The sequence below is a fragment of the Wolffia australiana genome, chromosome 14, assembly GCF_029677425.1.
Source record: "Wolffia australiana isolate 7733 chromosome 14, ASM2967742v1".
NCBI classification, from domain to species: Eukaryota; Viridiplantae; Streptophyta; class Magnoliopsida; order Alismatales; family Araceae; genus Wolffia; species Wolffia australiana.
In genome coordinates, this window is record NC_135848.1 from 13,088,328 (window position 1) to 13,114,503 (window position 26,176).

Here is a 26,176-nt window from a genome sequence, read left to right on the forward strand (position 1 = left end):
TAAGAACTGAAGATATATATTAATACCCGTTATGGGAATGTAGTAGGAATTCAATATAGGATCACATAGCGTTAGGATCAAACATAGGCAGGGCAAATCTAGCGGCTAGGATTCAATCTAGACAGGGTTAATCTAACGGTCAGGACTTAATCTAGGATAGCCGTTATAAACGAGTTATAACGGCTATGATCGACTGAATAGATCTAACGGTCAGGACTTAACTTAATATAGCCGTTCTGTTACAACGGCTAGATTAAGCGACGCGAAATTTACTATGATTAGTTAGTATCACAATATATATATATATACGATCTGTGACTGTGCTAAAAGATTTATGGAGAATACAATCTAATTCTACTCTGGATTGTCCCTCTCTTCTCGCATCTCTTCTTCTATCTGCTCTCCTCTTCTCTCCCGAGATACTCGCACAAGCGACGCGGACACGCCCGACTCTTATAAGGGATACATGAAGCTAGAGCAAAAAAAGGGAGAGGGAGAGAGAGAGAGAGAGAGAGAGAGAGAGAGAGAGAGAGAGAGAGAGAGAGAGAGAGAGAGAGAGAGAGAGAGAGAGAGAGAGAGATAGATATGTTGTTAGAGAGCCAAAAAGAGAGATATGGAAATACATGCGGAGGAAAATAAGAGAGTGAAATGGGAAAAATACTATGAGAAATGATAGTAGGAGAGAAAAATGGGAAAGAGAAAAAGGAAAAGTTACAGAGATAATTATTTAGGGAATGGGTAGAGAGAGAGATAGTCAGAAAAAGGGGACAGAAGAAGAAAAGAGACCTCAAAAATAGAATGAGAAAGAGATAATGCAAATAGGGAAGGAGAGAGATAGAGAGATATGGAAGAGAGAAATAGAATTTAAAAGAGTTATGGCGATTAGGGAAGGAGAGAGAGAGAGATTGAAGAGAGAAATAGAATTAGAAAGAGTTATTACGATTAGGGAAGGAGAGAGAGGGAGAGATAGAAGAGAGAAATATAATCAGAAAGAGTTATTGCGATTAGGGAAGGAGGGAGAGATTGAAGAGAGAAATATAATTAGGCAAAGTTATTGCGATTAGGGAAGGAGAGAGAGAGAGAGATAGAAGAGAGAAATAGAATTAGAAAGAGTTATTACGATTAGGGAAGGAGAGAGAGGGAGAGATAGAAGAGAGAAATATAATTAGAAAGAGTTATTACGAATAGGGAAGACGAGAGAGGGGGAGATATAAAAGAGATATAGAATTAGAAAGAGTTATTGTGGATAGGGAAGGAGAGAGAGATAGAATTGGAAAGAGTTATCGCAAATAAGGAAGGATAGAGAGAGAGAGAGCAGAGAAATAGAATTAGAAGGATTCATTGTGAAAAGGGAAGGAGAGAGATATGAAAATGAGAACGGTCAAGAACCATTTTGATTCCATCTCATCAAAGTAGAAGTTTGATCGCCGTGAGCAATAAAGATCTAACTAGAAGACCCATGCAAAGTGTTAAAAAAAGTCAGAATCAGTCGTCGATCAGATCACTTTTTTTTAACAGATCTGAACAATTCGATCCAAGCATTTATGAAACGGTAACTTTTAGTCCGGGGAAGCCAAGTACCATCTGCCAAGGAGGGACGGATATGTGATGTGCTAATAGTCAATAACATTTCCTGGGGTGGACTTTAGTCTGCTAGTTATTTTGGGTAGTTAAACAATTGCCCGAGTCAGTGAGTATTTTTCCTTAGGTCCTGTGACCTTCAAACTAAGGTACCAAGCTCTATATGATCCATCTTGCGTACCTAATGAAGCGACAAGGAATTTGATCAAACATCTTCCTAGGTTTTGCCTTTGAAATAAAATATAAATGACTGTGATGCAATCTTGATAATATATAATGAATAAAACTTATTTGATATTTCCCATTTATTTTCATTATAAGCAATAGCAATCTAGTCTTTAGATCTAACCTCGATCTCAATCTGCCTGATCCAAAATTAATATTTCAATAATATCATCACTGCAGTTCATTCTGAAACAGACTCCACCCATCAAACTAAATATAATTATAATAGAGGGGTCATTTTTCTCAATCATGAACTTCAAGCCATTTTTATCAAAGATGGACTTCAATCTTATTAAGTACATGCAATTATCAATTGAATGACTTATTCTAAAATAAAGGGAAATTATTGATAACATGCATGTTTAGCGCTTAAATATGATTATATTTATGTGTATAGTTGCATTAAATCACTCATATTTGCATGTTACCAAGCTTAAAATGATTAAATCAATTTTTAGAATGATTTTCTGAATTGTCTGCATTTTTTGGGATTTTTCTAACAATCGATTCTAAAAAATCTAATTTTTGAGACAGAATATGATTTTTATAGTATTTATCTACTTTAGGTTTGGAAAGATATGTTTTTTCAAAGTGGAAACATATATTTATATGTATTTTTTGGGCTTTTATTTTATTTAATATGAATTTTTAAAGTATTTTTGGCTTTTTGTTAGAGCAAGGAGACGTGGCGCGCTCACGTCCCTCATTCAAAACAAAAGAAAAAAGAAGAAAAAAGAATGAGGATGACATGGTGCGTTGATGCACCGCCACGTCATCCTTGAGAAAGAGTTTTTTAATGTTTTGCCCTTTGTTTTTCTTTGTCCTTTTTCCAGGTACACATGGCGTGGAATACAAAAAGTGCTTGTGCGGAATACGAAAGTGTGGAATCTCAAGCACTTTGATGTGCGCAGAAAATGTGGTGACGAGGACGTCAACACAATTTCTGTGGACACGCCGCCACTGTCGCCCAACCAAGTCAACGCACCGGCTTCAGTCATGTCTCCACCTACGCACGCCCCGACACGCATCATGACACGTTGTCAATAACTACAGGACCGCCGGACAACGACCAAGTCGACGCACCGGCATCAATCACCTCTCCATCTACGCACGCCCCGTCACGCGTCATGACACGTTGTCAATGTTAGATCAAGAACTGCCCTTTGACGTTGCCCATTGTTATTTCTATTTTTATTTGTCGCATTTTCTCTTTCCTCCAAGGCCTATATGTATAGGCCAATGTTGCAAGAAACAATTGGCAAAGTTATTTTTAAGAATTGAGTTTTCTCTTCTTGGAAGACTTGCCCTAATCCTCCCCTCTTCTCCAAATCGCTGCCGCTGCCGCCGTCATCGCCGCCACGTGTTGCCGACCACCGTTGTCTCCTTCTCTCTCTCCCTCTTCTCTCTACCTGTTCGCCCAGCGCCCATGCACCAGGCCGCCCACCCCCCAAGCGCCAGGCCGCCCAATGCCCACGCGCCAGGCCACCCAACTCCCAAGCACCAGACCGCCCAGCGCCCAAGCTCAAGGCTGCCCAGCGCCCACGCGCGAGGCCACCCAGCGCCCGAGTGTCAGGCCGCCCAACGCCCAAGCGCCTGGCCGCCCAGCCCCCCAGCACCTGGCCGCCCAACGCCCAAGCATCAGGCCGCCTAGCGCCTAAGCGACCAGGCTGCCCGCGCCCGGCCGCTCAAGCGCCAGACCGCCCACATCGGGGCCGCCTAGCGCCCAGGGCTGCCGCTCGACCAGGCTACCCAGTGCCCGGCCGCCCAGGTGCCAGGCCGCCCACGCTGGGGCCGCCCAACGCCCAGGCCGCCCACGGTAGGGCTGCCCATCACCCAGGCCGCCGAGCGACTAGGCCGTCCAGCGCTTGGCCGACCAAGTGCTAGGTCGCCCAAGCTAGGGCCACTCAACGCCCGGATTGCCGAGTGCCACTTATTCGCCCTTCGACCGCCCTCACTCCTTGAAGCCATCAACGTCTCGACCACGCCCCGCGTTGATCACCGATATGACCAGAATTCCCTGCATCCTCGTCACGCACCCGGGGTGCCGAGGTACCTCTTACACTCTTTGGTGTCCTATGTTCTTTGTCCTGTGTTCCTCGAGAAGTCTTCCACCGCCGTCGGATTTGTTTGAGTTTTCTAGAATTTTCAAAGACTAGTGGATTAGGTCTTTTCTTGAGTTTTCCTGTGAGCGTGAATTCGAGGTATTGATTTTAGTGCTTGGCATCATCGCGGTGGTTGAAGACAGTACTCCCGTCCTCACCGAGGAAAGGGGCTGCACCACCATTATTTCATCGGATTTAAATCTCTTGAGATCGACTGTGTGAATTTGTGGTCTGTTTTATCCACCTCCTCCCAAAACCAATACCCACATATAGCACCTCATCATCCTTTCCCCAATATCATCAGTCGTCTTACACTCCTCATCACCCGTCATCCCCTTCACCGCCACCATAGTCGCCTTGCATTAGTTGTCCTGCATCAAAATGAGGACGCTAACAAGGATTGATGCAGGACGACTTGGGGAGAGACGACTAGGGAGATGGGTAGGACAATGATGGTGGAAAAGGCAGGACAATTTGGGTAGAGGGATAAAAAAGACCACAAAAAATTCACACGATCGGCTTCGAAAACTTAAATCTGGTGAAATACTAGTGGTGTAGTCCCTTTCCTCATCGAGGGCGGGAGTACTGTCTTCAACCACCATGACGAAATCAAAGCTCCAAATTCAATTAATCCGAATTCACGTCGCGAGAAAATATCACGAGTAAACCTAATCCACTAGTTGTTAAGATTTCCAAGAAAATCAAGAAACAAATCCGACGGCGGTGGATGAATTCTCACGGAGCACTGGACGAAAAACACTCGACACCAAAGAGTTCAGGTGTACCTCGGCACCGGAGTGCGTGAAGAGGATGCGAGTAATTCTGATCGTGGCAAGACTCGGCGTTCCAGGCGTTGTATGGCCCACTGGACAAAATAACTGGGAGTTCTGGGCATTGAGCGGCCCTGGCGATGAACGTGGCGAACGAGAGGCGAATACATACGGACGGCAAACAAGGCTGCTCGACGCGTCTTTGGCGGGACGATTGACGTGCGCTTCAACATGGTGTCGCAGAACCAACTGCGCGGTCAGTTGGCGGCCTGCGCGGAGTCGCTTGCGCGGGTGGTCGGTGATGATATCGAGGGTGTTGGGTTGCCTAGCGCCTTGGCGCAGGGCGGCCAAGCGCTAGGGCCGAGGGGCGGCCTAGCGCTAGGGCATTGGGCGGCCTTGCACCTGGGCGCGGGCGGCCTTGCACCTAGGCGCGGGTGGCCTGGCACTAGGGCACGAGGTGGCCAGGCGCGTGGGCGCTAGGCGGCCTTGCGCCTGGGCGCGGGGCGGCCTGGTGCTTCGGCGCGAGGCGGTCTAGCACGAGGGCGCTGGGCGGCTTGGTGCTTCGGGCACCGGGCAGCCTGATGCGAGGGTGGTGGGTAGAAAGGAGGAGAGAACAGAGGGCGAGAGAGAGAGAGAGAGAGAGAGAGAGAGAGAGAGAGAGAGAGGGAGAGAGAGAGAGAGAGAGAGAGAGAGAGAGAGAGAGAGGGAGAGAGAGGGGGAGAGAGAGAGAGAGAGAGAGAGAGAGAGAGAGAGAGAGAGAGAGAGAGAGAGAGACGAAGGAAGAAGAAGAAGAAAGAGCGGGAGAGGCCGGCGACGACGACGACGACGGAGGTGGTGGTAGGGGTGGAGATGGGATAGGGGAGGCTGGGCAGTCCTCCAAGAAGAGTTAAAACAAACTCAATTATTGAATAATGACTGCCGAACTGTTTCTTGAAACATTGGCCTATACATATAGGCCTTGGAGGAAAGAGAAAATACAGTTAAAAGAAATAAAATAAAGAAAAGGGACGTGACGAACGATGGGGTTTCGCATCATGTCAGGGGGGAGTTCTGGATCTGCCTTTGGCGATGTGTCAAGACGCGTGAAGGAGCGTGCGTGCATGGAGATGTGTGTGACGCAGGCGTGTTGACTTGGTCCGGTGACGATGGCGGCATGTCCGTAGTGGAGGCATTGAATGGCGGCATGACCGTAGTGGAGGCGTTGACTTCGGTTGACGGTGGCGACACTTCCAGTATCGATGTGTTGACGTCGTCGTCGCCACCAAGGAGAGAAGGAAGTGAAGGGCTAGGATTGACTCAACTTCAAATGGCCATAACTTTTGGTCTACAACCCCAATTGAGCTGAAACTTTCATCATTGCTTCATCTTCTACTCTTTCTATCCATACCCTTTGATCTATAAATAGAGGCCTGGATCATTGTGAAATTCATCTTGAACTTGTTTCCTACTTGTGTGGGCTGATTGAAAGATATTGAGTTTTGAGATTCATCAAGTGTGTTCTTGGTGTATTGGGTGTGTGGGAAGAAGCATGAGAGAAGAGGGGGAGCTTGCCGCCACTTGCAAATTGCCGTGATCCTGGCAGAACGTAAGGATCTAAGGTAAGTGTCTTCACCTTACGTTGTTTCTCTCCCAACATCATCGTTGTCACAATTATAGTTTTATCAACTTTTCATACATCATTTCACTTACTTACCTCCCCATAATCTTGTCTATATCTTTATCATCATTCCATTCATGCATTCAATCATTATAGTATATGTCGCACCATCCACCTTATTCCCATAACACTTTGCATAATTCTACTTATATTTCCTCGATATCACAATCTCGCCTATTCTATTCTCGTATTTATCTCTACTCATACTGATAATCACTATAGTGAGAAAATTAAATCCTTAATCATCGTTCCCAGTGGAGATGATCTGTACTCATTACTAACTAAATATTCTTATGTAAGTACGGTTAAATACAACTTTTATTTAATAATCTCAATTACCAGCGATGAAATTAAAACCCCTAAAATTGAGACTATAAATTATAAATCTGTTTTTTTAATAAGACATCATATTACTCATTTAAGCAAATCGTAAGAATTCTTGTTGCACTAAAAATCCTACATTTACCTTCATTAGTGGCACAAGGATTTTTCTCCTCAGCTACCCATCTATTTATCAAAAAAATCAGTGACATGAATAGCAGTAGACCTCCAATACTATAGATATTTACAAAACTCTTTGATTTTTTTAATTTGTGATAAACCTGAAACTGGGCTGAAATATGTCATACAACAATATATATATAATATTCCTGAAAATAATAAGGGTTGACTCCACTAGGAAAAGTCATACATATTTTGGAATATTGTAAGAGGTATTTCATATTTTTTTTATATTTTTAGATGTTTACTTGGAGTTAGATTCAACTAAATGAAAGGAAATTAGCAAAAACTAATTTAAAAAAATAAATATTTTTTTTATTTTCATTCAGTTATTATAATTTCATATGATTTTCAGGATTTTTTTGAGTTTTTTTACATTTAAAAATAAAAACTAAATGAAAATGTGTTTGGGTCAGTTTGATCTGAACCACTCTGTTGGGTTTCGAGTGGTCGGTTTGATTCAAATCGCTCAGCTTGATTTGAACAGATAAGATTTGTTCAAACAGAATGGACTGAGTTGACTAGATTGCCAGCCAAGTCAATATGGTCAGATGGGAAATCCCACTGATCATGACCAGTTGTTCAACCAGCAACTGGTTCAGTTTTTGCCTACTTTTTTTGCTTGCAAGCCTAGCGGCAATTGTCGACATCTAGCAGCAATGAGTGTCGGTTGATAAAATCAAATTCGGGGTGAAATTATGTCATTGTGATTTGAGTTGAATCAATAAAATATCATAAAAATTTACTTATAAAATAATTTGACCAATTAATGATGAGAAAATTTCATCTCCACATGGAACGAATACTAGTGTTTCAATACTCTTCAATTGATGATTCACGGCCGATGAGAGGAGATGCGTAAAAAATAGGAGATACAGATGTGATGAATAGGAGGTGGTGAGAGGATAATAATAATTATTTAATAATGAAGATATGAATAATAATATGATGAATAGGTAGGATGATGTGGATAGATCAAATGGACATGAGAGAGTGAGAGAGATGAGGACATTAAGTGATGATGGATGTAGAAGATGAATAAGAAGGTAGGATGATGAGATGGGTGAATGGATGTGAGTGTATGTGGATGAATGATGTTGAAATATAATTCTGGAAGAAGAAATTATGATGATCTAAGTAATGGATGCGATGGAAGAATGGATACGTGGTTGTGAGATTGATAATAGGATGATGGACTAGATGATTTAGGGTTTTTACATGAGTCAAAGGTGACAAGATTGATATCAGAGATGGCTGTAGAAGGTGAGATGATGGAGGACACAGATGACCAGGAGATGATGAAAATAAGGATGTAGATATAACTAAAGGGGTGTGAATGAGAAAAACCGATATAACGCAAGAGACTAACCCTAGATCCCTATGTTTTGTTGAGATCAAGATATTTTCTTGATGCAGATCAGGCTGTGCACTTATCTATTGATCTTCTCCAAGAACTCAAGAGACCAAGAAAACTATGGATGGACCTTCAAAACTTCACTTTGTTGCAATTTGTCTCGCTAAGAGGAAGTGAGCTCAAAGATAGCATTCACAAAACAATAATGCTCTATTTATAGATCCAACTGTATGGATGGAAATGGGTGGTAAAAAGAAGCTCCTCTCAAATTTTCATCCTGAAACATCTTCTAGATTGTTAGATGTTGACTTTAATTTGGATCATTCTCAACCCTCTGATTTTATCTCTCTTCTGGTTTTGGAAGTCCAAAACGAGTTAAAGAGCCATTAAATAATTCCAAAAAATATTAATTTATAAAAATGTTCTGAATATATTTTTTGAATTTATAAAATGGTCTCTTTGAGTATAATGACAAAAATGCATGTTTCATGATGGTTTTCAGATAAGACATGAGTATCTACTGAATGTTGCTTTTGTTTATCGGATTATAGCATCAATTGATGTAATGGTCGTTTGTCGTCTGTTTTGGTCAACTTAATCGTCATCATGTGCATTTTATGTTTCTGTTATGTTGCACGCTGATGGGCGAGCCCAATAGCCTACTGGGAATTCTATCTCTTTGTACCTCATTAAAAGCAGTCTTTTGAGATTTTACATCAGCTCAACCCAATCGTCATCATATGGATTCTCATAAAACAGCGATGAGCCACTTATTTTTAGTCGCTCAGTGCTGTTTAATCAGAATCTCAGAGTAGGATCAGGTGAGCTAATAATGCATTCCTTCTTTTTAACTCCACCCATAAAATAAAACTCCCTAGGCGAGTAGGATCAGGTGGCCTAACTTAATTCTATAAAAGGAACTTAGGCCAACGCTCCTCGTCACATGGGATTTTGACTACACGTTGGCCCATGGTTCAAAGTACAGGAAAGATGAGATTCCTCCGGACATTCTGACTTTTGCGTGGAAGAAACAGCTTGGATGTCACCATTGGCCAAACTTCTCTCTCTCTTTATTCCTACGGAGTACGGATCTTCTCCCATTTTTGCTCCACTCTTCCACCGTCTCTTGCGTAGAATTCTCTCTCTCTCTCTCTCTCTCTCTCTCTCTCTCTCTCTCTCTCTCTCTCTCTCTCTCTCTCTCTCTCTCTCTCTTTCTCTCCCTCTCCCTCTCCCTCTACCTTCTCTCATTCTCTTCTCTGTCATCCTTTTCAACATGTTTCTATGATACTTCTCCTCCTCCCTCTCTGCCGAAATCTCTCTCATTCTTTCACAATTTTTTATTTCTTTTACTCATTCTCTGTCTCTCTGTCTTCCCTTCCCGCTCCGTCTCTTTTTCTCTTCCTCTCTCACATTCAGCGGACCTAACTCCATCTCTATTCCAGTCTCTCTCTCTTTCTCAACTATCTATCTTTTTCCTCTCTCTGGGATGCCCCATGCCCAGAATAAACGGAAGATTGAATACGGTACGTGAACGAGATCAATCTCATGCAGACACGCAGACACGCAGACATCCCACGCAGAAATCAAGCTAACCGTGGCTTCCAACCCTTCCAAGTTCCGTCTCTCGCTGGAGCTCTCGCAGCGGACACGCCGCGTAAGGGAAAAAACGACTCGAGAATGCCGCGCACGAGGAGATGTCGGATCATGGACGCGCAAAGAGAGAAGTCTTATTTTCAGGAAGAACTTGGTATAAAATGAATGCCGGGGGACGCCCAAAACCCAAACTTCAGGAGGAGAAGATGGTGACAGTGAGGAAAGGACATTTCGTTGTCTACGTTGGACCAGAGGAGAAGCGCTTTGTCGTCCCCCTACATTACTTGAAATGTGCGTCGTTTAAGGAGCTTCTTCGCCAGGCTGAGGAGGAGTTCGGCGTTGACCAGCCCCCTGGAAGACTCCGCCTCCCCTGTAGCGAGCTTTCCTTCCTCTTCGTTGTATCTCGGCTCAGCTCTTGAGAATCAGAAGATACTTACATTTATTTGTATATTCTACAGATCATCTAAGATTTCTATTGATCTCTCTTCAGCATTCGATGGATTTCTCTACTGAAACCTCTTTACTTATGTCTCTCTGCCTGTCAATTTGCTAATGCCAACCTTGCGCAGGGAACATGATAATCTTCTCTGCTTGGTTTAAACCTTTTCTTTGTGTCTTCATATCAACTATTTATATATGCAAATGTATGTATATCTTGATAAAATTCGTAAAATATGATGGAGAGAAAAGTACATGTGTGAAAAGACATACAAAGTAGGGATCTTCTTGAACTCTTAATGGGTTAACGGGATATACATACATATAAAATAAGTGAAGTTGATTTGGCTCGAACCTGGCTCTGTGATGTTGCAACGGTTTGAGTATGAATTACGACTAGATTGTCTTATGTTGTCAGTGCTGCCTAAAATGATACCCTTTAGACTCAATGACAGACTTTAGCGTGTTACTTATGGTGCCTCATTGGAAAAACACTAGGCACTAGAAAAAACACTGGAACATTTAAGAGTTAAAAGGCCATACATAATACTCCATTTAGGGTATCTTAAAAGATGCTTGATTGCTGTCTAGTCCACCTGTGAACGAGCAAGTCTCCAATCACATGTAAAGCAAGCCCTGTCAGCCAATCTATCCATATATCCACTAATCAATTTACCAATCAATCTGCCATCCTTCCATCCGTCAGTAGATGTCTATCCATAATTTCTCTCTTTATCAGTATGCTAAACATCTCACTCCATTTTCCTCTCACTACATCTTTATCTATTAATATCTCTGTATATCTTTTTCTTGGTACCTCTTCATCGTTCTACAATGAGGTGGGTCAGCCATCTTTCGGAAACAGAGAGCAGATTTCTAGAAGCCCTTCTCGTCGCATCATGTAGTATGTTAAAGAGAGAGAAACCTTGTCTTGTCTTCCCCATTTTCTTGTTAAAGTAGTGACTAGAAGTCAGACGGACACCTGCCATCGTCCTACCATAGGGGAACCGTCGCCTTCCCTCCTCGAGCCTCGTACTGACGCCTGCCACCCCTATGCCATACGGGATCTGTCGCCATCTATCCTAGACAGCCGTTCTGATACCACCTGCCGTCACACCACAATGGAACTGTTGGTATCTCTCCTTGAGAGACGTACCAACGTCTGATGCTGCCATACCGTACGGGAGCCGCCGCCCCCTCTTCTCGAGACACACCTCTTCTCAACGTGTGAGGGTGCCCAACACGTTAAATCATACGTGTCATCATGACCGGCGACATGATGACGCTCAGGCGGTGATGTGTCGTCATTAATACCGGGATATGTTCGGATTCTCCTCATACTCTACATAAGGATGGACATACGTGAACTTGTTTTTTTTCATGGGATTATCATCTCATGTCCCAATTTCTTCAAACTCTTCCTCTTCTTCCTCTCTACTCTCCACCTATACTTCTGTTTCTAACATGGAATCACAGCCACATGAAGCAGCAAGCGCCTCCAACTAGGGAATGTCAATGCCTGCTGAAGTCTGGTATGGTCACAACCAGCAGGTTGCTCGAGCGTCCACCTTGTCTACAATGCCGGCGATGACGATCAAGCTCACCACATCAAACTATTCTATTTGGAAGATCCAAATAGTTCCTATTATCAAGGCACAAGGTCTGGGTCGACATCTCACTCACCTGAAGAATGTGACTCAAATGATGAAAACACTCCATGGAAACGGAGTGATCAACAAGTACTCTCTACCACTATCTCCTCGATGACTGCTGACCTTCTTCCCATGATATCAAGCTGCCCTATAGTGAGAGATGCTTGGGAAAAACTTGCTAAAGAACTATCCTCCACCTTTGAATCCCGTGTAATGGAGTTAACCTCACGGTTTCACTCTCTTAAGAAGGGGAATTAATCCCTGGATGATTATATTTTTGAGTTCCAACAATTTTTAGCTGAGCTTATTAATGCGGGTGAACATGTTGCAGAGTGCACCTCTAAATTTGTTTTCCTTTGAGGATTGGGATCTAAGTTCCGCTCTTTTTATAAGGGTGTGACAACTCGGAACAAAAATTTGTCCTTTGATGACTTATTGGCTACGCTTCGTTCTGAATTCTCGCTTGAGAACTTCAAAAGTGATGACGAGACAATGGAAGCATCTCCTGCTCCAATGGCGAATCAGGTTCAAACTTCTCTCTCCAATTAAGTTTCATATTACGCTTACCACTCGAACTCTCCTCAAGAACGTGACATTTGCTATGGAGGCCTCAATGGAGAAAGTTGCGGACGCGGAAGATGTGGTGGACGCTTCATCCCACGATTTCAACTTTGCCTCAAACAAGGGGATCGAGCCCAAGAGTGCAATTCTGCTTTTCACAATTGTCTCACTCAGTTCAACCCTCTCTGAGCAATGTTGGGACGTCTACCTCTACAAGCCTATGCTCCACCTCCTCAAGCCTATGCCTGTACTTTTGAAGGATCAGTGTCTCACCCTCCTAAACAAACCCCTGGTGCTCAAGTTCATCCTTACTACAACATTGCCTAATACCTAGATACTGGTGTCACTCATCACGTTGCCTCTGATGTAAATAGCCTTTATGGAGCCATTCCATATGAAGGATTGGAGCAACTCTTCGTAGGAGATGGTTCAGGTTTTTCAATAAAATCATGTGGTTCTTCCTCAATTCCATCACATAATCCCAACTGCATCCTCAGTCTGTGTGATGTTTTACATGTTCTAAAAATCTCTAAAAATCTTCTTTATATTCAAAAACTAACTTTTGATATTTCATCCTAACATTTGTTATGTTAAGGATCACACGACGGGGGAGCTACTCATAGGAATAGCCCGTGATGGCGTCTAATGCATTGAACCTGAATGAACAAAAGTTTTTTTGGGAGAACATCAGTCTCCGGACTTGTGGCATCTCTGGTTAGGACATTCTGCATTTCGTGTCTTAAAGCATATCATTTCACATTTTGGTCTTCCCCTATCTCAAACATTAACATATTTTGTTTGTTCAACCTGTTGTTTGGCTAAAACTCAAAAGCTTCCGTTTCATTCTTATGGGCATACATCTTTAACAAGTCTTAAAGTTCTTAACTCAGATCTACAGGGCCCAACACTTGCTCAATCTTATCTTGGTTTTTCTTACTATGTTACATTTATTGATGAGTTTAGTAGGTACAACTGGCTTTACCCACGCAAGGCCATAAGTGATGTCTTGCCTACTTTCATTCAATTCTAGCAGTTAGTGGAGCAACAATTCTCCACCAGGATCAAGACATTAGAATCGAATTGGGGAGGTGAGTTTCAGTCTTCAAGCATGTGGCATAAAACATCAGGTTTCATATTCTCATACACCAGAACAAAACGGGACGGCTGAACGAAAACAGCGTCACGTTTTTGAAATGGCCTTGAGCATTCTTTATCAAGTGTCTATGCCAACGAAGCTCTGGGATGAAGCAATTTCAACTGGAGCTTATCTTATCGATCGTACGACCTCTCCAGTGCTAGGTAATAAATCTTCTTTTGAACTTTAAATTCTAGACTACCAGACTATGCATTTCTTAAGGTTTGGATGTCTTTGCTTCCCTAATCTTCCCTCAAATAGCAAAAACAAATTCTCACCCACATCCGAACGTTGTGTTTTTGTCGGAAATAGTTCTTTACATGGTTTTAGTCAAGCCCCTGGGGTGATTATCAAGACACATATAGTCCCGTTGTTAAAATGACCACTATTGTGCTTTTCTTATCTGTTGCTATTTCCAATAATTGGCATATTGACCAACTTGACATTTCCAATGCTTTTCTACATGGAGATCTGTATGAAACTATTCATATGAAACAACCTCCTGGTTTTAGAAATCCCCATTATCCGAACCATCTCTGTTTGCTCAAAAAATCTCTTTATGGTCTTAAACAAGCACCTCGTATGTGGCATGAAAAATTATCTGTTTTATTATCTAGGTTGAGATTCCAGAGTTCCAAAATGGATACTTTCCTTTTCTTCAAAAACACACCAAATTCTAAACTATTCCTTCTCGTTTATGTTGACAATATTTTAGTTATTGGGTCTAATGCTCATGATGTCACATGCACCATTATCTCTCTCCAAGGTGCCTTTCTCGTTCACAATCTTAGTAAGGCAAAATATTTTAGTTGGATTGAAATTATTCCCACATGCCAAGATATCGCCCTTCCTCAATCAAAATATTTAATGCAAATACTTCAGGAAGCCAAAATGGGAGACAGTAAACCCACTAATACTCCATGTAGTAAATCTCTCTATGTGTCTTGTAAACATGTGGACAGACCAGACCTAACGTTCTATCAAATTTTTTTTTGAGTTTAATATATCTCACTCTTACCCTTATGCTGTACATCGAGCATGCCAAAACATGCATGATCCCCAACCAGATTGGGCTGCTGTCAAACATTTATTGTTGTACCTTAAGGGAACCCCTGATTTTTCTTTGTCTTTCTCTCGCTCTTCAACAATGTGTCTTAATGTTTTAGTGACTCTGATAGGGTCGGGAGCTTCACTGATCATCAGTCAACACAGGGGTGTCTTGTATACTTTGGTCAAAATCTGGTGTGTTGGTCGTCCAAAAGGCAATCTTCCGTGTCATTGTCTAGTACCAAAGTTGAATACAAATCAATAGCCCATGCAACTGCTGAAATAATTTGGATAAAATTTTGCTCAAAGAACTCCAACTCCATTCAGGTATGCCTCCCACTTTATGATGAGATAATTTAGGTGCCACCTATCTTACTAATAACCCTGTGTTTCATTCGCGGACGAAAAAAATTGAAATTGCTTTTCACTTTGTTTGTGAGCGTGTCTCCTGGTCTACTGCAGGTTTCTTTTCTCTCCACTAATGACCAAATTGCAGATCTCCTCACTAAACCTTTACCTAAGCAACTGTTTCAATGGGTGCAGTCAAAACTCAATGTGCTTCCCACCTTGGTTTTGAGGGAGAGTGTTAAAGCGCTGAATAGAAGTCAGACGTCCAAAGGAACCGTTGGTGTCTCTCCTTGAGAGACGTACCAACGTCTGACGCTGCCGCCCCATCATCTCGAAACACGCCTCAACGTGTGAGGCCGCCCAACACGTTAATTTCATACGTGTAAACAAAGTGTGGACTTGTTTTTTTTTCATGGGATTATCATCTCCTGTCCCAATTTCTTCAAATTCTTCCTCTTCTTCCTATCTACTCTCCGCAAATGCTTCTGTTTCTAACACACTCCTCTCCTCTTATTTTGCCACCACTAGTAACTCGTTCATTGCTATTGAAGACCCGGAGGAAGACGATATGATCATAGGTTGGAGAAAACACAGATTCATCATTGTCAAGTAGATTATGTCAGGTACAATATCTGTATAACTGTTTAACCACCCATACCAATACCAATCCATGTACACGATGGCAAACGTCAAGGATTCAGAACGGAACCCTCTCCCTGGGGAAGCACGGGCAGTAAGGTGGAGGGGGAAGATAGAGGCTCGTGAACAACAGAATTCGCAGAGACAGATATCGGATTCACCCCCAGTTGGAGCCCTATCGTTCCCAATATCTCTTTCATCAGCTTCTTGAACTCGGCCTCGCGCACTTTCTGCCCATCGTCCGCCTTCAAAGTCTTAAACGTTTCGTTTATCACTGCATCCACCTGCACAGTACCCGTGAGAAAATCAACATTTCAATATTTGATCTCTTTTTCTGAAACGCGAGAACCCACGTCGGCAATGGCCCCATACGGCGGAAGACCCGCAGAAGAGGAGATTCCATCCAATGCCACGCGTAAATACTCCTTCGACACCTTATGATTCGCCTTCTTCGGCAGCTCTTTCCACGCCATATCCAGCACCTGAGTCGACAGAAAAAATTCTATAACCTTGATGGAAACAGCCAAGAACGAGAAACAATAAGCTCATCGATTTTGCCTGACCTGGTCTAGTTCCACAGAGCTTGATAGCAGTCTAGTGATTCCACTCCCATCAAAATAGTTTTCGCTGTGGGCTACGATCACCGGATGGTCCTTGAGCCCGCTGGCGATAGTACAGAGAACCTTCCTCAACTCTTCCATGAAAATCTCCCGAGAGACTGCGCCGCCATGATCCTCAGGTGGAAGATGACTCATCGCTGGCTGCACGATCCGTTCGAAAACCTGCATCATCTTACAAACTGAACACCTTTTCTTTTGATAAGAATATGCTGAGAACAATAATTCAATTTGTGGGGTTTAATTAATGCTTCAATCCTACGTCGATCCTAATTAGAAATGAAGGAATAATTGAGAATACTACACTAAACGTGATTAGTTTCTCATGTCGCCAATAAATGGGAACCAGTTCTTGGGTCACACGTAAAGTCAAACTTCTCATAGAACCCACATTACTCTTAAGAGATTAAAGCAAGTTCCCACCTGTTGACGCAAACGAATACCCTTCCAGATCAACACACTTAATTGAATTGATTATGTTCTCTATCTTCAGATATTTAATTGGTTAATCCTAAAAAATGCAAATGAGAAGATTGCCATGGTCGTGGATGATAAGGAATACCAAAGAGTCAGAAATCGGAGGCATTCCATGACTGACGCCGAGCTGCTCCAAAGACATCACCATAATCTTCCTAAGGGGAAGATTCTCCCAGTTCGACTCTGAGAATATGGCAGCTGCCTCTGGTTCAAAGTCGAGGCCAGCCACAAATTCCTTCAGTTCCTCACCGTCGATCCTCAGAATCACAACCGGATCTCTCTGCAACCCTGCGGCCATTCCGAGAAGAATATCCGACAACACTTCCTTGAAATTGTTCTTGCTCACGACCCTCCGCCTCCCATTAGTGAACTCGTTCAGAACCTACACCATTCCGGATAAGCCGGGTATCTCATCTTCAGAGAGCTCACTAATTTAGAAAACTCGCTAATCAGCCGCCCCCGAGCCTTACCTCGCCGTAGATGTGATCAGAATCAGGGGAGGAGCCACGGGCAGGGAGGCCGATAGCGGCGCCGATGTCGGCGACGGCGGGTTCGAGCTCTTTCAGCGAAAGCTTGCCGTCGCCATCTCTGTCCAGCTCCTGGAACTTATGGTCAACGTAAGTGCTGAAAGCAGCCTCGTTCTTCACCAGCTCCGCTATATCCCTTCCATCAACAACGACCACCGGATTATGGTGCTCCCTCGACGTGATCTGAGAACCTTCGCCGTCAGTCTGCTGTGCCTCTTCTCTTCCATTCGCCATGAAACCGAAATTTTTTGAAGGACTTGGAAGAAGTATGCGACAAAAAACCTTTGGCAGTAGGATGAACAACTATTTATCTTCTCTATCCTTCTCGACTATTGATATTCTCCTCTGCGGTGGCTGAGAAAACCGATAGGATGAGAGAAGAAAACGCACCGCCCACCCCACCGCCCGCAGCTATGAAGCTGCCACGATGCGTGGGGATATGGCTTTGGCGGTGGGATGCTTTCACCGCTTGCAGACTGTTGCACCTTAAAAGCAAGAAAACGACATCATGAAGAAAAGACAAGAGATTGCATTCTTGCTCTTCCTCTCTTCGCGCCATTTGTCGACGCGTCCCCGCCGCAGTATCACTTCGGCATGGGAGATTTAGGCGCCATTCTTAACTCGAGGTCTCGTTGGACCACGAGTTAATAATGTGTTTTCATTCACACTTCGGAAGGTTTCTCAATCTCGATCTTTTCTATCTCTCTGTCCTCGCATAATTCCTAGAGATGAACCCTTAGTGCAATCTCATCATGATGTTATGATCTCATCTAGTCTCTCTAGGTTTCATTTCTCTCTTGGATTATCTATTTTGTTATCTATACCTCCTTCTATCTCTGTCTCAATCTCCATCTTTGCATCCATCTCTCTCTCTCTCCACACACAATTCTACGAGAGAGAGAAACTCTCATCACGACCCTATTTTCTCTCTCAGCTGCTCCCCCCGGGTCCGCTGGCTCTGGTCTCTCTCTCGTGTACAATCGTGCGTGGCGAGAGAAAGAGATGGATGAAATTATATGAATGATATTATAATATTTTAAATATACATTTGGGTATTCTTACAGCTTTCGGATATGAAAATTAATGATAATGGAAAAAAGAGAATAATATTGAGCTACAAGGTCATAATGAATGAAAAAATAGATAGTTTTAATATGCAAGAGAAATTGATGACAAATAGCACGTAGGAAATATTGCAAAGAAAAATACGAGGTGCACTATATTCTCATATGCTAATCAGTCATTTATCAAAAGAAAATGGGACATAGATATTCTCATATTCATGGGTATGAAATAGAAATTCTAAAGATTTTCAAATCTTGACTAAGATCAACAAATCCTATTATAATGATATTCACAATAGGATGAAAGATAATATTATTATCTGGAAACTATCATTGAAACCGTAATCATCAAAATCATGAAAATTCATGGATACATTTCAAAGCTCAAAACTTCCAAATGTTCAGAACTGCTGTTGAAGCATAAATAATTATAATTATTTCGATTTTAATATTGCCATACAATTTATATTCTCGAATTGGATATAAAAGGTTTTCATAAAAATATATTTGATGGCCTTCATAATAACTTATATTTTTTTTATAATTACCACACATAATGGTTTCATATGCTTAACTTTGTTTGTTAGTTAATGGTGTAATGTGCGTGATATAGTACTGTAAATCCGTCGCTAGAAAATGAGGTATAAACTCACCAAATTGACACCTCCTCACTATTCTCGTTCAAAATACATTATCAAACATTATCTGAAAACCATCAGACAAAGTATTTTATCTAAAAAATCTAAACGTAGTGCATTCGCCTCCACAGAAATGGTTCTGGTTAACAAATCCACATTTAGTTTTTATTTAATTATATTTATTCAAAAATATTTATGTAAATTTTAACTTAGTTACTTTGTAACAATACTTGGTAAGTAAATGTCAATCCTTAGGTAGGCTACAAATTGACTTATTAACACATTTTGATATTTGAACTAGAAATAAAATAGGTCAAAAATAACTGCTGAGAAGGCAAGAACTGTGGCATGCCTCTTAAATGGTCACACTATGTTGTAGTCTGCTACCTCTCAGGTAGTGAGTGATGGGCCCAAAACGCCTACTGGAATGAAATTTGTGTACGTGTGGTAAGCGGCGGCATGCTCGTGGATAAAAAAATAGGGTGCGCAAATCACAGGTCATACTATACTGCTGGGAATGTTAAAACTTGTGGAAAGAGGGCAGTGATCATCATGATGAGGCGTGACATTATTCTGGTGTAAAAATATCAGTTTTAAAGAGCACAATTAATATCTATAATATTTCAATATTATTGTAAAAATCTAGGATTATGAGGCTATGATTAGGTCAAGACATCATAGTTGAGGATGAAAATTCTACATCAGCAGATAAATAGTGGTAATACCTATTCCATACATGTGTATCAACCTAGAATTTTGATTTTATTTGTGATTTGTAGTCTCTTTTAGACTGAAATACCTAATAAGGGGAATGTGAGAGTAAGATGGAAGGTGATGGTCCATCAAAGATTGTCAAAATATTATTCATGCAGCAGATGAAATGTTAATCAAAAGACATTTTCATTTAAAATGAAAGCATCAATGATTAAATTACCTTAGGTTATATCAAAGTTTCAATGAATTTTGTTTCCTTGATGATTCTTCATCAAATGCACATATTTTCAGCCTCTAGATGTATCCATATTATCCTTGGCATGCTGAATCGCTTTATCTCTTACTCTATAGTGACGTCTAAACTTAGATTGTATGTTATCACTAGTCATGGCCCATTCAAGTGAGGAAGCCTAAGAAGAGAATTAGATGGAAGGTAACCACAAAAATAAATGATGGGTCTATTTCATTTGATTTTTTCATACTTCAACACTTATCAGAATTTTTTATAGAAATCACCATAAATTAAGCATATCATCCATATTATAATAATTACGTAACCCTCATAAGTCATGTATCAGGCTAGTCAATGACTACAAAAGCCCAATCCATATTTAATGGCTAAAATTATTAATTGAATATTTCCTACATATTCGTTTATTAATCACATATGAATGTAACTACATCAATGGATCAAGTTGCCAATGTATGATATGCAAGCTATGCCATATATTAGAGATGGTACAAAGGATTTAATCGTCTCCATGAAACCTTTTGCCCATTGGTTATCATGCATATATACTCCCTTGTAGAATGACCCAATGTATGTTAAAATATCAAACCCTAATCATTCATCCAAGTTAATACTAGTGATTTTACAAACTCATTGGAAAACTCTTTTTTATATATTTCACTACCCAATCAACATAAGGTCTTCATTATATTCTCTTCCCTAAGCATTTTATTCTCATAACATGGAGGAATGATCTCAAAGAAGAGTTTCCCAATCAATAGCCATGTTAGTAATAATTTAAAGAGGATTTTAGGAAATATCAAATTTCAAGTTTAAGTACCTAAGGAGTAACCTAAGAGAGGGAGTGAATGTGGTTCTCAAACTACTATATTTTTCTTCATAGGATTTTCATACTAGAAATTATGTAGAGGAAATGGATACACGGTTAGTGTTTTGGTCAGCTTAGGCGAATCCTTAATGTTGTTTGGGGGTATCCATTCTGAGGTGATGATGTGCCCTAACTGTGTTTGTATGAATGCCTTCCAAGAAAAACACTTGGAAATAGGGCTGAAAAAGGATACCAAAAAATGAGAAAAAAGATGAAGCTATGTCATCGCGACCTCAAAGTCTTCCACATTACAATGACGCTTGACTTACTTCAACTTGGCCTCTGAAACCTTCTCTATTCTGACCCCCAAATACTTAAACTGACTTACCACAAAGATCTAACAAGAAAAATATAATTATGAACAGTATGGATTTATCCTGAACAAAACTTATTAAATAATGAGTCTCTTTAAGAAATATTGAAGACATATCATAAACGTATATTTCTTATATTTCAAAATGAATATTATTTTAGATAATTTCTTTTATTCAGGTATAACAATTAGTAAATGTAATTATGACTTCCCTGCAGCATTACTTCAATTTTGTGGTCGCTCTTTCCTCTGGTTCTCTTCTCCTCCATATTTCTCTTTGGATGAGATTTGTTGACTTGTTTTTAACCTTTGGTGCTTAAAAATAAAATGTCTTCTTAATTCCTTCACCAAATGGTACGCTTGCAACTCGGATGGACTCATAACATGATTATCAAAATCTACTATCTAAGAGAAAATATATTTAAAATCAGACTGAATCAATCTTCAGAAGACAATATTTCCATGTTTCTGAGTCACCCGCCTGACTCCTCTGTTACCAAGTTGAAACCCCAATGACTTTTTCAAAAAGCAACCCAAATATGAGATTCTAAGTTGTATCGATTTGTATAAATGTTAAAAACTAGTTATTGATGGAAATATATGTGGCCGGCAAGCCAATCACACATTCCGCATCTCGTTCCATATTCATTAATAGAACATATTCATTATAGTGCGCGTGTGATGCTCATAATGAAGTCCATGAATACATGATCGGACTTAGTTAATTATGATGAGATCGTAATACGGAGATCACTAGTCTTTAAGCGTGTGTTCTAAACATTCCTATTCAAAAGATACGCGAGAAGGACATCAAAGTATCCGGATAGAATAGCACTATCTAGCCTCACTCATATGATGAGTATGGCCGGTCCCGTAGCCATTAGTGTGGCGACACTAAGGATAGATAGTGGATGCTCTTTAGTGAAAAGAGTTCACTGAATTGATCCGTTTGAATCCCTGAATGGTATTATACCGAACAGTCAATCAGGTTGATTCACGTCACGGTTGTGTAAGTGGTCCTTAGACCTGAGACACCAAAGACGTCTTGTGGACGGACGGTTGTACTTTGGCTATCGCCAACGAGTCTCTAATCATGGGATTCTAAACGGTCTTAGTTCGAGTGCATCTAGAAGTACACGAAGGCGATTGAGTGGTCAAGATGGGATCGTCCACCCTCGGTATAAGAGGTGACAGCTCAAGGAAGACGATGCAATGAAGTCCTTGGCCAAGGCAGTGAAATATCGGAGAAGAGTTTTTCGATGATTTCTGAATGCATCAGTACTAACTCGGATGACCGATTAGGGTTTGACAGTTGACCATACCCTAAGTCGTCCAAAGAGTGTCAAGTGGATGAGGGATTATACATACACGGTAACCGATAATGAACAGGTTCCATGAGTGAGTCGATACACACTCCTTTGTATCTTCTAGGACACGAGGTGTAGCTTGGCACCCCACGTGTCGGAGTCTCGACCTATCGATTGGGTTAAATCGATCCGACATTAACTAATCTATATGATGATATAGTTAATTAATTTGGAAGGCCAATAAAGGTTATTGGACACTGGAGTCGTTAATTAGACTGATACATGGGCCTAGAGGGTCACATGCAAATGGTCTTTTGGACGTTGGAAGATATACTTAAGTTTTGGGGTTTTATGAAAAATACTCACTTAGTATAAATAGGCTAAGGCCCTGAACGAAATTCAACCAGGGCCAGAATTGTTCAGGGGTCTTTCCCCTTCTCCACTCTCCCCACACCCCCTCTCCATCCCTGATGTGATCGGGACGACGTAACGACGCCGACGGAGAAAGAACGGGGCTCGTCAGCGAGAAGGAGGAGATCCGACGTGCCGAGGACCGCGTGGATACGTCTAGAGGCTGCACACTTGAGCAGCTCGAATCGTCTCACTCCGGGATCGAAGAAATCACGAATGAGTTTATTGCAAGGTACTTCATTTTAGTGGTTTTGTTGATGCCGTTCGATTCGCAAAGAGTCTTCCGCTGCACATCGTTTTTATTTGTTCATCCATCTCAAGGCCTATAGAACCCAACAGTTATAAGTGGAAAAACATCTCAAAATTAACGTAAGTTTTTTTATTGAAGATATCAAACTTATCACAAGGGTCAAGGACACACAAAATTTGGGGGCTAGATTTCTTTTCCTTGAATCTTAAATCAACCTGCACCAAATATTTTGGAATTGGATTGATGTTAGTAACACATATCCTTTAGAAGAAATGCTGTAAAAATTCTTGAAAATTTCTATAGAAAGTGAAATGTCTATATTGATTTTGTATTTGATTTTGCAAGAGCAAGGAGAAGTGGAATTTCAAATTACGGCTCAAAACTGTATATATGGACTTAATATTCTGAAAAGTATTTATTGAGAGTCCAACAGTCATGTGTATTGATTATGATTGGACAATATGAAAGATTAATCCTCTTAATTTTGAATTTTTATATTTATTATTTTCCCATAAGTTCAAAACACTTCTCAAGTGTTGAATAAAATCTGGCCCTTAGGCCAAAAACCTCTATTTTTAAAAATCTGTACATTTCAGTTATGTTTACTACAGCGGTTTATTCAAGATATCACCATTTGATAGTAATATCTTCCTGTAATTAATATTCATCAAATCATCAAGAAATTCAGCCTTAAAGACCTGAAGGTAGTAATCTGGGATTTGACAAAGTCATTAAACCAATCAAATGAGATCAAATCCACAGAAATACATAAACAACATTAACGCATATGTTTATCTTCATATCATAGAAAATTTAAGTCTTAAAGTAATTTGTCTTGTTCACTATAAGGTGAAAGTTAATAGCCTTTTAATATTTGCAAGGACCCTATTTGGTCTTCACTTACAACTAGTCAACTATATTGCTAACCTATTGAGCTTGATGACAACCCCTATTAATTCATGAATTACTTTGAACAGCCATCAAAACAAATATAAAAATATTTTGCAAAAATGCCCTGAAGTCTTAATCTTCATAGCTCCAAATCATTTATCCAAGTTAGTATTAGTGCTCTTTGGAAATCATAGGAAAACTCCTTTTTTGATATTTCCGCTACCCGGGCTAAGGATTTCATTATATTGGCTTCCTTGTACTATTTATTCTCATACCATCGATGAATGATCATTTATCATTGTATATATTCTTAGGCTTCATGTTAAGCATTACACGTGATTACTATTTAATATATGTACATTAATGAATATAGAAAAAGTGTTGCGTGAAACTGACTTGCCGGCCATTTATAATTCCTCCCTAAAGAGTTACTCATACATGAGGTATGTAGACTACACTAGACCCTATGGAACCTCATTTTGCCTTCATATTGGTTGAGGGCTACATAACTTCAAACTTGCACTTCATCTCTAGGGGGGAATTTGTGCGGTTATTCTGGGACAAGAAAGCTTGTGGCCACATGCCTTGAATTGTTTCCTTTAGGCACAATAAATCACAGTACTTACCTGTTAGCTCAAAAACTCCAAAAGATTAGCTACCAATTTCATAAAAATTCTCTAGCTATATGAAAACTTTTAATTTTAGCTCCTTTAGCTACAAACATGAAATGAAGAAATAGTCGTCACTAAAAATGGTTTTGATAAATTTAAGCAGGATAATTTCTAAAATTAAATAAATACAATATTTTTTGAAAGAATGGGGGGAGATATCAGCGACCAAATGCCATCATATGTTGCCTTCATATTTTACTGCATATGAGTATTACAGAAAATTTATAACTTAAATATTTTGATTAGCATTCCTTCATATGTTTGAAAAACCAGATAATCTTAACATTTAAATTTTTCAGTATTTTTCTGCCACATGAAAAAGTAATGCTTTTAAATTTTTACTCAATATCAATGCTTTTAAGTAATGCTTTTATTCCACGAATATTATCAATTTATTTATAATCATCAAACCATGTGAAAACACATAAAAGTATAAAATTATTCATCCATTTATCATATTATCAGCTCTACACCATTGTCATGGAGCTCCTTGCTGAGACGAACCAATTCATAGCTCTATACTTGCGCAACACAGTGATGTCAAGGATTAATTATTATTTAACTAGAGGTATGGTGCAAATATATATTTTAAAGGCTTTTATACATAAAAGTTTCTTTCGTACAGGCTAAGGGTGACTAAATTGGAAGAAAGTAATGAATGACTAAATTTGAGTTAAAGTGTGTTTTAAAATACTTATAGAGGTATTCGTATATATTTTTTGACATTGGTAGATATTTTATTATAATAAAATTAATTAAAATGTTGTAAAAAATTAAATTATTTACCTTGATAAAGGATCATTGGATTATTATAAAAAATATCAAATACCACACAATCCGCAATGTGACTTCCTCCAAAGGCTAAGAGGTGCTATGTCTCCAATATTCTTGATCATATTTGAACTATATGTCCCACACTCTATACAAACATAGAGAAAAATACTGAAGCATAGAGGTTAATACTGTAAATATTAGTGCCCAATATTTTGCCTTCAAATTTAAATTGCGTGTTAGTTCCACAACACTTGCCTAAATTTGAGCCAATTCTTCTGAAATTGGGCTTGAACAATGAACTTCTTGTGTATTGGGCCTCTTGTATGGTCTACATAATGGTTAGGTTTCTGGTTCAGGTTAAGGCTTTAGCTTGGGCTTCTCATTTTCTCACATTTGCATCCAAAATCTAGTTGACTCTAACAAGTAAAGTGCGCTTTTGTCTAAAATCAATAAAATAAAGAAAAATATAATTTCAAAAAATAAATCAGAATTTAACATTAACCTTAAATAGTAAGTATTACAAGCACAGGGCTAATAATATGTTGTTAAAGTTAAATAGAAAAGGCACATTACCATTAAGATTCACATAACCATCTTAAGGATATATAACATCACATGCCATACTAGTGAAGCTCTATGCCACAACCACAACACTTTTGTAAAACTGCACTCTTTCCATGGGTCATTGCCACAGCACAATGGAACCTTCTACATTATGTTGTTGACATTTGTACTGATTACACTTCCAAATTCACACCAAAAATAAGTTTTCTCAGATAAAAAATATTTAGAAATACTAAA

At 40.2% G+C, this 26,176-nt stretch overlaps 1 protein-coding gene across 1 annotated transcript; it reads right to left on the bottom strand.

Annotated features, from left to right (window-relative positions):
* Positions 1-15,543: 15,543 nt before the first annotated feature.
* On the bottom strand, positions 15,544-17,649 carry LOC144712365 (Calcium-binding EF-hand family protein). The gene is made up of 5 exons (XM_078586622.1): positions 17,168-17,649; positions 16,783-17,079; positions 16,167-16,385; positions 15,957-16,085; positions 15,544-15,887 (listed from the first exon to the last, which is right to left on the bottom strand). The coding sequence occupies exons 1-5, from the start codon at positions 17,456-17,458 to the stop codon at positions 15,654-15,656; spliced, it is 1,170 nt and encodes a 389-aa protein (XP_078442748.1). The 5' UTR covers positions 17,459-17,649; the 3' UTR covers positions 15,544-15,653.
* Positions 17,650-26,176: the final 8,527 nt, after the last annotated feature.

What these genes read in the sequence shown, in the direction of transcription:
- LOC144712365 (XM_078586622.1), bottom strand. Translation starts at nt 17,458, where the DNA reads ATGGCGAATGGAAGAGAAGAGGCACAGCAGACTGACGGCGAAGGTTCT. An exon ending in CTCCGATTTCTGACTCTTTG is followed by an intron (nt 16,386 to 16,782) that starts GTATTCCTTATC and finishes AAGATGATGCAG; the next exon opens with GTTTTCGAACGGATCGTGCA. An exon ending in GCTCTGTGGAACTAGACCAG is followed by an intron (nt 16,086 to 16,166) that starts GTCAGGCAAAAT and finishes CTGTCGACTCAG; the next exon opens with GTGCTGGATATGGCGTGGAA.